The sequence below is a fragment of the Ostrea edulis genome, chromosome 7 (assembly GCF_947568905.1).
Source record: "Ostrea edulis chromosome 7, xbOstEdul1.1, whole genome shotgun sequence".
NCBI classification, from domain to species: Eukaryota; Metazoa; Mollusca; class Bivalvia; order Ostreida; family Ostreidae; genus Ostrea; species Ostrea edulis.
Genome location: NC_079170.1, coordinates 14,355,720 through 14,368,394, shown reverse-complemented (window position 1 = coordinate 14,368,394; position 12,675 = coordinate 14,355,720). Strand labels below are relative to the sequence as shown.

At 34.4% G+C, this 12,675-nt stretch overlaps 1 protein-coding gene across 1 annotated transcript; it reads left to right on the top strand.

Moving 5' to 3' along the window:
* The first annotated feature begins 1,904 nt into the window (after positions 1 to 1,904).
* LOC130047826 (uncharacterized) lies at positions 1,905 to 11,645 on the top strand. The gene is made up of 5 exons (XM_056143423.1): positions 1,905 to 2,183; positions 6,777 to 6,914; positions 9,495 to 9,629; positions 9,815 to 9,932; positions 10,414 to 11,645. Exons 1-5 carry the CDS (start codon positions 2,150 to 2,152, stop codon positions 10,646 to 10,648), a joined length of 660 nt encoding a protein of 219 aa, XP_055999398.1. The 5' UTR covers positions 1,905 to 2,149; the 3' UTR covers positions 10,649 to 11,645.
* The last annotated feature ends 1,030 nt before the right edge of the window (positions 11,646 to 12,675 follow it).

Genomic DNA, 12,675 nt, shown 5'->3' with positions numbered 1-12,675 from the left:
TGAAATTAAGACTGTACAAACTCGTTACATTTTTAACATTTTTAATAGCTTAGATATACATACTTCTTTGCTAAATCGTAATTAAGTGTATAATTATGGGTTCACTATCATAAACTCGAGCATTAGGAGCCTTCTGTTCATAATCATGAAACAAACAGATAATGATGTTTTCAAACTTCTCACCTTTTATGAATTATGGGTTGCCTAAATGTACATGCTCCATGATCAGATTGTGTTATGATGCTTTTCATATCTTGATGCTATTAGTGCATCTAAATCGTTTTATTGTTCACTTGCAACACATGCATTGTATTGCAAAAATGCAACATTATTTTTGTTCAAATTTGTAGGAGAATATAAAATATCAACCATTTTGTATAACTTATTTTGAAGTCATTTATACACGACAATTATTCGATAAGATGCATCTTTTTCTTGGATTAAATTTACTTCAGATAATTCATTCACTCTATTTCTCAGCTACTTAAATCATATGTTCTCGTTATTGGATGTACAAAATTACTCCGACATTCAATCGTCCGTCTTCCCCACCAATTTTTATACTAATAATCATCATGGCAACAAAATGAAAAGAGAGAAGCAACATCATTGTGACGTCATTCCCACTACATCTTTTAGCGTAACGTAATGTCTACTCTAACTAGAACTGTCCAAGTGGCGGCTGTAAAAAAAAACAAATGACTAACCATATCATTTGAACATTTAAACATGCATAGCTCTATCCTTCGACGAATTTGGTTCCAGTTTTTGGCACTCTAGTTTTCCTTTTAGCTCTTACAAGTTTATTGTTATTTCGTATTTCCAAACTTTCGGCTTGAGCATCACTGAAGATACATTATTTGTCGAAATGCGCATCTGGTGCATCAAAATTAGTACCGTACAAGATTTACATAACAATGTATGCCTTACATTATGTGCATTACATTATGCAGTATGCAACATCATCATAAGAGGACGAATCTGTCTATGGTTTCGTTTAGTCCTCCTTAATAATGACCATCATGAAAGGTGAAAATAACGAACAGTGATCAATCTCATAACTCCTATAAGCAATACAAAATAGATACTTGGGCAGACATGGACTCCTGGGCACACCAGACGTGAGGTCAGGTGCCTAGGAAGAGTAAGCATCCCCTGTTGACCAGTCACACCCGCTATGAGCCCTATATCCTGATCAGGAAAACGGTGTTATCCGTAGTCAAACTCAATGTGTCAACAACGGCCTAACAATCAGTATGAATTTGTCAGATCCAAAAAGTGGACACATGGTCAGAACAAAGACAATAGTATTACATAAAGAATATAAATACAAAGATGGGTAAACACACACCCTTGGATACACCACAGATGGGATCAAATGCGCGGAGAAGTAAGCAGCCCCTGTTAGCCGTTCACACCCCCAGGGAACTAATAAGATGTTTCGAACGTTAGATAGTATTTAGTACTGAACACGTGGTTGTATGGCGAGTCAATCAGTAAGGAACGTCTTTAGAATACAAACACAATTACAATAGGGAATTCAAAACAATACAATAAAGAATAACTTGAAAACTGAAGGTCGAGAAAAATACTTGCTTACATCATAAAGAGACCTGCTTTGTAAGGTACATTGAAAGAGCTTCGTTTAATATGGAAATTGATTCAGGATTGCATCACATTTATATAATCAATAAATCAAGCAAACATAGAATTTTTTTTTACGTATTCTCTTGGGTAATGAATAAATAACAGCGATACAGCTTAGAGCTAGTGTTTTCGGTAATAGAAATTTAAAACACAGTCTGAGCGAACATCACCACATTTGATGTCTGTTTTCAAAAGATGAATATGGTTGGTTACAGAAAAGAGATTATATATATTAGCATGATGTCCATTATAATTTTACAGACCGGATTCACCAGAGCTCTAACATACGTGCGTTATCAACGAGAGCCGTTATTTGATGGGATCCTTCCAAAGAATACTTCATACTACTTTGATTTTTTCGAGGGTTTATCGTTTCAAGCTTGTACCATGAAATGCTACCTAAACGATCCGATCTGTATAGGATATTTGTATAGTTCAAGCCTGATACATTGCAGACTTCTTAGGAAATTGTTGGTTGAAAGTGAAATTGCAAACAATTGCAATGGAAGCGGATGGGAATACCGCAGGTATAGAAGGTAAAGTGAACAGACATTCTAAACGTCCATTGATATTGATACTACGTGTATCACGAATTGTATTCAAAATAAAAACAGATATTGTAGAGATAAACGCATAATGCTAAGTTTAGAATAGGACCAGAGCGAGAATGAATGAGTATTTTACTGAAGTGGATGTTTGAAAATTATCAATTTCCATGATTTTGATGAAAATATAGGTAAAATTTCAAATGTGTTTTTTCCTTTCTTGGTATGTGTATTACGACTAAACAAGTATAACTGCGCCTGTGAGAAAGGGTTTTTATTGAAATTATTTCTCAATATGACTTTTTAAGATATGAAATATATGACAAGGCAAATGAGCATCTTTCACTATCATTATCGAAATAAATCTCTAACAGGATATATAGGTAACGTTTAAAATGTGACTATTTTCTTCCTAATATGGGCAGTATGACTAGAGAGATTTACAAATCGAACAATAATGATACAAGTTATGCAGGGATTTCATACATTTTTGGATGGCAGGCTTTATGTTCTATAAAATTTCATTTTCGTTGAATGTAGACAAATAAGAAATGCTCTCATATTTTATGACAACATATCACCCGCGATTACCTTATTAGAAACCTCAGGTCACACGAAAACATCATCCTCTATATACATGTAACTGGGTGTACAGTATGTGTATAAAGTAGCAGTAATCTGCAGGAAACATATAATCATACCTCTGTAGAAAGATGATGACAAAGAAACAATGATAGTAGATCGCGGAGGTTTCACGAGTATCTACAGAAAATTAGGTTTATGAACTCTAATGTTTTTGACAAATTGGACTATTTTACATATGAAGATGTATATTACATTTGGTATATTTCGTATTGCATATGTGTGTATAAATGATAGAGATGCTGTTTTAAAATCAAACTGAAACTTCCAATATTTTTCTGATCACAAGGTAGACAGTTCACCGTTAGACATTACATTCGCCTTCGCTGCTTTATTTCAGGTATCTCAGCAGGTGTAATTTTTCTCCAATAAGATAATCAAAATTTATCAAGTGTTCAATTATGAAATATTTAAACTCAATGTGTCATTTCTCTCAAATCATGTAATTTGTCTTAACCTTTTAGGGGGGGGGGGTATATGATATCATTCTACTGCGTTAATGCATATTGCACTTAATTTACCTGCAATATATTGTTTAACTGTAAGGTTGTACTAACGGATAGAATTTGGTAATAACTTGTGTAAATGACCTAGAAATCGAATCGAATTGAATCATTGCTCTATATTTCTGCCTTTGTTCCATGAAGAAAACACCACTGACAGTCGGATATCACAAGTAGTATTCGACCTGTCCTGACCTACATCGATATTGCACAGCCATGATAAAAGTTTCATGCTCCATTTCCATTACTTGAAATGGCTTCGGGACTGTGCATGTTAATCTCAAATGATTTAAGTCTTAACAATCAAACTATAGAAAAATTAATTTAACCAGTAGTTTATGTATATTTTGAAATTACAATCTTGACTTTAAAATAATGTCAAAAACTATATCAAAACTACAAAAGGTAAATACTAAACAACTTAGTCCTTTACCGTAGCCATTGTTCTTTTGATTATAGCCAAATTGAAATAATTGCTGCCAAATATTTGGACATGGACTTTGATCAGAATTCTTTTTAACTTCAGACATGATAAGTTTTCGCACTTTACGATTATCCATAATATATTGTAAGAGTATTTAAAAAAAAACCACGAATTTAATACTCTTGCAGTCAAATGATAAATATGACAGTTGAAAAATAACACATTGTCACAAGTAGCTGTTGGTAATATGTTAAGTTGAATTTTGATAGGATTTTGTGCTTTTTACTTTAGAAATTGATTAAAGAACCTAGTTAAACGCACCAAATCATACTCGTTAAGATAAAACTATTTGAAATCAAACTTTAAAATTTTACACAATGACACGATCGTTTCATATAGTTTTACATTATACATTAAATGTGTAGTATTGAAGAGGAAATCTATATTCTCCTTGTAATGGATATATTTAATTCTAATATTCTTGTTCATCTCATTATTTCACTCTGTGGTACATTTATAATTAAAATCTGATTAAAATACATTGTCTCATTATCTATTCTATCATTTTGGTTGATATGAAATCTTCAAATCAAACGCAGGTTTTCGTTTCATGAATGATAAAGATAACGAACATAACACATTTAGATAATACAAAATAGAGAGTTGGGCAAACACGGACGCCTGGATATACCAGAGGTGAGATCAGGCACCTAAGAGTAGTAAGCATCCCTTGTCGACCGGTCACACCCGCCGAGAGCCTATAGCTTGATCAGGTAAACGAAATTATCCGTCTTCAAAATCAGTGTGCCAAGATTGGCCTAACAATCCATATCGTTATAACAACCATAGAATTTGCGATTGATTAATTAAATATTGTTTAACGTCCAACTCAATAATATTTCACTCATATGGGGACGTTGCCACTGCCGGTGAAGGACTGCAAATTTAGGCCTATGCTCGGCGCTTATGGCCTTTGAGCAGGGAGAGATATTTATCGTGCCACACCTGCTGTGACACGGGACCTCAATTCTTGCGGTCTCATCCGAAGGACCGCCCCATTTAGTCGCTTCTTACGACAAGCAAGGGGGTACTGAGGATTTATTCTAACCCGGATCCCCACGGGACTAAAATCTGCGATAAGCTGACTTTAAAACGAGACTGTTGAAACCTTTGCACCATTAATGTTTGTCAGTAGCCTGTCTCGATTTAAAAACAGACTATATGCAGAACAAACTCTTCCGTTTCGAATCATTTGAGACATCTAAACGGCATATGCAGGTGATAATGGGGTATTGCTACATAAGTATGGGAAGTTGACGACGGAGAAGCTGAAATCATCCCGTTTGTCATACAGTTGAGTTGTCAGCTTGCCGTTAATGTAAGAGTTTTTGTTTCAGGAAAAATGATTAAGGCCAACGATAAAAGAAAAAATATCCCGGACTACTCCATATGCTTTTTTCCTTTAGATTAGCTTTCAGCATGTATGATTGTTTCAGAGGTCGGCTAAATAGTCAGATTGTATATTTCTTATATCTATAGATAAAGTAAAAAACTGGACACCAACACCTTTAGGTTCAGATTACGGATGATTCTCATGAGATGATACTATGCGGTAATATACAGGATTTGCATCCTAGATTTGACGAAATAACACATATCAGGAACATAATTATAAAGAGAATGCAGTGGGAATTTTATTTCTTATATTTGAATATTCATATGAATCTTTCGCTGTGGCCTTCAATTCGACATTTCGATATATCGATGACGTTTCGTCTATTAACAATAATAACTTTCATTCATATGTCGATTCGATATACCCCTGTGAGCTCGAAATAAAAGAGTCGTTCACTTCTGCTTCATACTTGAATATTTTATTAAAAGTAAACATTGACGGCAAACTGCCAACTTAACAGTATGACAAAAGGGATGATTTCAGCCTCGTCAATTTCCAATATTCATGTAGCAATATTCTATTATCACTTGCATATGGTGTTTACATCTCTCAACTGATTCGATACGCAAGAGTTTCTTCTGCTTTTAGTCAGTTTTTAAATCGAGTTAAGCTACTGACAAACAAGTTGATGGTACAGGGGTTTCAACAATCTCAACTGAAGTCAGCATTTGCAAATTTTATGTACGTTATAACGATCTAGTTCGTCAATACCACCTATCATTGGGTCAAATGCTGTCTGACGTGTTTCATAGCGATTGTTAGGCCGTTCTTGGCACACTAATTTTGACTACGGATAACTCCGTTTACCTGATCAAGACATAGGGCTCACGACAGGGGATACTGACTCCTCCTAGGCGCCTGATCCCACCTATGGTGTGTCCAGGGGTCCGTGTTTGCCCAAATATCTATTTTGTATTGCTTATATGAGTGATGAGATTCATTACTGTTCGTTATATTCGCCCTTCATTTGTCAAAAAATCAGACACTACATGCTTTGATAAACTGTCATTGCTTAAGGCGATCTGAGAAGTATCTCTAGCAATATCAGGGCGTGATTAAATGATCACGTTGTTGTCATTTCTATGTAGATTGAAATTGGCAAAAGTGACAGAGATGCGGACACGGTATGCTATGAGAATTGCGACACGCTTTTTTCTTATATTTTTTACTCTTGCAACATATGCAAGTTAAGACAGGAAACAAATTTATACTAGGTATCTTGTAAATGTGTAGACGTGTTGTTAGTATTATATCATTGGTCGATCACTAAGTGATATAATAGATTTGGGATTAAAAATTCTTAAAACTCCACTTATAATTGTTGTCATCTGCACATAATCGCAGCAAAACTTACAGTGATGATCGAACAAACCTAAAAATTTTGTCTACAAAAATTCTACACAAGTCAAAATTTGAGTAAAATCTTAGACTTAAAGTCAAGTTTCGACTTACTTTTTTTCTCTCGAGAAATCCAGGGCATATCTCTTTCGTGTTCCATTTTCCGTGTAATATCTTTCTGGCTTTTTGTCAATAAGATACCTTCCTATATTTATTTTCAGTGAAATGGCCAGGTGGAACATATACTCTGGTAAAGCCAAATACTGGATGTCCATCGGGGTGGCTGGAGGGATGGAGACACCAGGACAATGCAAACGGTGATAACGAAAACCAAGTAGAATACGGACATCACTTTTATGGTAAACAAGCAATTAACTTATGAATAATAACATTGATACAGGTACTCCAAGTAAGCAAATACTCCTGAATGCGCATACAAAGTTTTCAACTCTTAACGGACATGTTTCCAAAGTATACAAAGTTAAATGCATTTTGTCTTTCTGATGATTATAGTAATTAATTCTAATATTGCGATAATTAGCTACCATCCGAACTAAAATCTAAGCCTCTAGCTAGGTAGTCACGTGGTACAGCGATATCACATGCGACCTTCTTCGATCAAGGTATTGTGAAAGTAGTGTTATATATCATTATAAAACTCAATTATTAGGGACCGAATTTATTCATCAATCTTGACCATGGACAACATTGATATCGATGTTGACAAATTTCCCGAGTCTTACATGATTTAGCCACTAGTGCATACAAATAGCGATGTAAATACTCTAATGTTGCGAAGAAAGTGAGTTTGAAATAGGCAATTGCGAGTAAATAATGTTTTATGGATAATTATTTAAACATTAATTGGTAATGTTATTACTTTAAACATCTGTGATGGCGTTGCAGTTTTTGGTTTCTTTTAAAAAATGAACAGTGGTATTAGTATTCATATTTGGAGTAGACAAATTCTGATACGTTACGTCGTTGACAGCTAGGCCCATTCGCTGTCACGGATGCGATTGGAAGATAGAAAAACAAGAATAATCAAATTTAGATTTGAAATCACAATACTTTATTTTGGCAAAGTAATTCTAATATCCTGATTGAATTGTGATCTGCACGTCATGAAGATGAAAGGTGAAGATAACGAAAAGTGATCAATCCCATAACTCATACAAGCAATACAAAATAGATAGTTGGGCAAACACGGACCTCTGGACACACCAGAGGATGTGAGGACACGACATTATACTGTACTTGATAATACGAGTTCAATCAAATAATGAAAGCATTATAAGTCAGTTCAAAGTAATGAAATACAATATTTAATTATCTATAATTGAAAGTATAATTATTTTTTATCTTTGATTTTTTTTGTAAAATGGACCAGTTGCCAGATAGTGAGAGCACAAGTTTTATGTTACTACAAAGTGAAGCTCAGCTGGTGCGAGTGGGTATTGTATGTGAGTGGGTATTTTATTTGAGTGGGTATTGTATGTGAGTGGGTATTGTATTTGAGTGGGTGTTGTATTTGAGTTGGTATTGTATTTGAGTGGGTATTGTATTTGAGTGGATATTGTATGTGAGTGGGTATTGTATTTGAAGGCTAGGACAGAATGCATATGCTGTAGGCCTAGCAATGTTTGGCTTCGATACAGCCATTGCTCGCAGTTTATCTGGATCTCTGTCCAATGTACATCTCGATAGACAAAGTTGACTGGGGTTTTTAAGACAAAGTCCATGTGCGGATAGATAAATAATCCACATCTTTTTCCTCTCACTTCCTTTAAAACATTGAAAAGGCTCGGTCTAAACCTTTCTATGGAAGGCTAGTACACCCTTAAACGGCACAAAACACCCTGATGCAATGCTATTTACAAGCCGTTAACATGATATTTATCTTTTTGTCCATTAAATCTAAAGTTTATGACATAGCTAATAAATGTTTTCAAAACCCAATATCACATCACACATAATGGCGCAAAAATGCCGAAAGTAAATGTACATATCGCAGGATTTGAAGTTCATTGCGTTCAACTTCGAAAACAACGTAAAATATTTTATTCAAAACACACTGAAAGTAATTTTGGTCATGCCGAGAATTGCTTTTGCTGAAAAAATGAAAACTTTAGCAACATTCGATCTGTCCTTTAAATGTCAAACCATACAAAAAGCAAGTGTTATATTTCGAAATGGATTAGTAATACATCAGAAGACATAAAAACAATAAGCTAAATTTAAAAAAAAAAGGTTAGTGTGGACCTAACCATCAGGTGTCTTTTGAAGTTGATACGATAAAGAACCTTTGCTGCAACTCTCCTATGCGAATTGCATCGGATAAAATGCTGGTGCACCATCTACAACTAGTGACATCTCAATATGAGTGAATAATTTTCGAAGGGACACAAAGAAACTGAATGGAATCCGAACATGTTACAAATGTATGAATTATTTCTTGTATAAATTTGATTAACTTGGTCAGAGAGAAAATATCAACTTTTGAATAAGCCCATCTTAATTTACCCAGGTGACGCCACAAGCATGAAAAGAAGATATATTTATCTTAGTACTAATACTCTAGGAACACAACATAAAGAGGAAACAGTCTCTGACAGCATTTTATAAGCGTTCGTCGTGTGACATAGACCTATATTGTAAACTTACTATGCCTTGTAAAGCTTTAAGGAGCATCATGCAAGAATGCCAATTTAGAATGTTGACTTCTGCAAGTCATGAAGAAATCAAATATAAAATCATATTTTCAATAAAACCTTACTAAAGTTGAGACGTTTCATTCCATGTGACTAAATATATAACTCTATGCAGTAGAAGTGCAAAACATTTCTGAATATGCCTTTATGATGTTGTTGGGTACATAAACTTTTTCAGATATATATAATGCAGAATTGTTTCATTTGAAAATTGATATGCTTATTCAGGCATCAGTGGGACCAATCCAAGTAATCTGAATTTCTCTTACTGCACCAAGGATCCCAATGATTTTAATGACGAGGGTTATTGGCCCGGTGGGAACTACTGTATTCTGATGCATGGAAGTGCATGTCCTTCTGGAGGTGATTAAACATGGTCTATTCTTTATTAATGAAATCTTTTATCGCACTTCTGCTGTCAATAGCAAATTCACACTTCCTCTTATTGGTACCAGTAACTGTTTTTGAATAATAACCTTAAATGTATCATGTTTTAATGATATGGATTTATTTTATATATCTACGCAATATCTGGTTTATACTTTAAGCTTTCCAAAGTGGAAGCATTCATTGGGATGACGAAAACTCTGGAAATGAAAACACTGCAGGGGGAGAATTACCAAGTGGAAATTTTAATTCGAATACAAGAATTGACTACTGTTGCAGGTACATCTTAAAATTTATGGAAAAATAAAATGAAATATTATCATAATCATGATTTTATTTATGAATTGAACTTATAAATACCGACAAAACAAAGGTTGAAATATAAGTGGAATTTTTCTACTGTTAAAAACTTCTGAAATATTTATCTCCTATCCATAGGTTTAGAGATGAAAGTCGATGATAACGAACAGTGATAAATTATTAAAGTTCAGTAATATAGGGAATGTTCTTTACGTGTCCTTACGTTTAACCCTCATCAAGAACACACGAAGGTAGTACTGCGCCATACGCCAAAACATCGATGACTGTGTTCCTTCCTGTAATATATGAAAATTGAATATAACAAACAGTGACCGCAATCCTATAAAGAATACTAAATTGAGAATAGAACAAGCGAGTTAGTATCGGGTGTCTAGGAGGACGTTAAAAGCCTAGTAAATTAGTAGACTTTTCGTTCAGATCAACTTTCGCTGAATTTCAGAAATGACGGTTCCTACTCAACGGAAATTCGACTTCCAAGAACTAAGCCGTTTTATCTTTTGAGATATACCAATCACTGCCAACATGTTGAGGGAATGGAGGTCAGAGAAGAAACCGTGTATACAGATGATGAGGACGACAACAACAGCAATAGCGTGTCTGGAAATCATCCATACGGACCGGTGAACGGGGAACGGAACTACAAGCTCTTTTATTGCTACTATTGGTCCCTGTAATACAGCAATGTCTCATGCCGGTGATGGTTAAATAGCGATTCGATCTGGAAATACCATCAAAATCACTGTAAAATATTGTTACTATTTGTCACTGTAATATAACACTGTATCCGGTAATATTTATATTGCAAAATGATCTGGAAATACTTTCCAAATCCCCTTAGTAATGATGTAGTTCATCTGCAGATTTGAAAACTACAGTCCACAAGCCAAGTACATACATATTTGGTGACAGTATCTCTAATCAGAATCAGAAATTTCAGTTTTAACATAATTTAAAAGTTGTGGGTCAAACTTTGTTGTTAGATAAAGGGAAATATAAAAATCAAGTATTATACACTTCAAAACAAAAGTGTGTACCATCTATCCTTCTATATTTTGTAAACCAGACATGATAAAAGAAATACGTAGAATACATCAGGAAATTGGTTTGGTTCCAGCTGACAAATTTTGTAACAACATTCTCTTTGTAAGGCTCATCATTACAACTGTATTTCAAACGAACTTGGCATTAATTCCACACGTGGTAATCTTACTTACACTTTGATTTCCCGTTCAAAAGACAACATTCTTCAAAATCATTTTCCAGTTTTAATATTCCAGTCTTAACTGCGAATGAATATGAACTACATATGTACATGTATACTGGATTTCAAGACTTCACAAAAACCGAAGTACTGCTGGATCCAGTAAATGTACTACCAAGCCCCAATCTCTGCTCCTCACGGTAACTGCTGTGTAGGAGGAACATACTTTGTCACAACATATACTAGAAGTGGATTCCAAAAAAAAAAACAACTAACTTTTAGCAAATTCAAAATCACAATTTTTTTTATCAAATCAAAAACATCCAAACGTATGAGTTTTTAATAATTTTATATAATCATTCCCTACGATGAATTAAAGATTAGATATTTTGACACCAGAGAGAGTTGTTTCTTCAATAAAACGGAGAAAGAAAATATTCCTATCTAGTGATCAGTCATTAAAAAAAAAATACTTTGTTAAACACAACTCTGATTCCGCCCACACACAATCTGAAGTTGATTTTAAAATGCTGTAGGTTTTCAATGACAATATTGTTACGATAATATGGTTATGTATTTAAGCTGTTACATCAGCTGTTTTGTTTTTGTGTATCTGTGACGTCACTTGGAAAGCTTCGTGTGTGATCGGATGACGTGACGTTTAGAGCGCGTGATCGTCTGCAGCAGTAGTGTTGTGTCTGGAGAAGAAGATGGCAGTAGTCTCGCTAAAATGGAAGCACTTCGTAATCCGCTGGTCCGTGGAAGTGCCTGGCCCAATCATCTAGCTAGGATCGCGCATCTGATCTGCAATCCGTATGTTTAACGTATATTCGAGGATTCCTGAACTGATTCACGAATACGATGATCATTATAAATAAGTTGAGTAGAACTTTAGATCTGTGTTGTGTACTTCTGTATCATTGTATGTTTATATATTTGTGATTAATTATGTAGAATTAAAATTTATAAAAGTTTCAAATCGTTTTCACTGGTGTTATTGTAAGTGTGTCAATTGAACTCGCTATAAATATATTTGTGTATTCGGCGCATGTTACAAATTGGGGGCTCGTCCGGGATAATCGAACTTTTAGCACTTTGTGGGTATTTTTCAAAAGCGATATCTCGTATATTTTGATCACAAGAAATTATATAATTGGGAAGTTGATTTAATTCTGAACACACCAGTTAAGATGGTTTTTAACTTGGATACTTTTCTGGAAACGCCACAAGCGCGGTTACTTGAAACCTTGAAAAAAGATGAACTGTTTGAGTTTGTGACAAAGTTTGGGTTAGATGTGAAACGTAGTGCACGGAAAATAGAAATCAGAAATGCTGCTGTACAATATTTGGTTCAACAGGAAATTTTGGATGAAAGAGCAATATCATTGGTTGTAGATTTTCAACATGTTGAAATAGAAAAAAGAAATTTTCAGTATGAATTAGAATTAAAGAAACTAGAAATTGAACAGGAGAGAGAAAGACGTGAATTTGAAAGAGAGA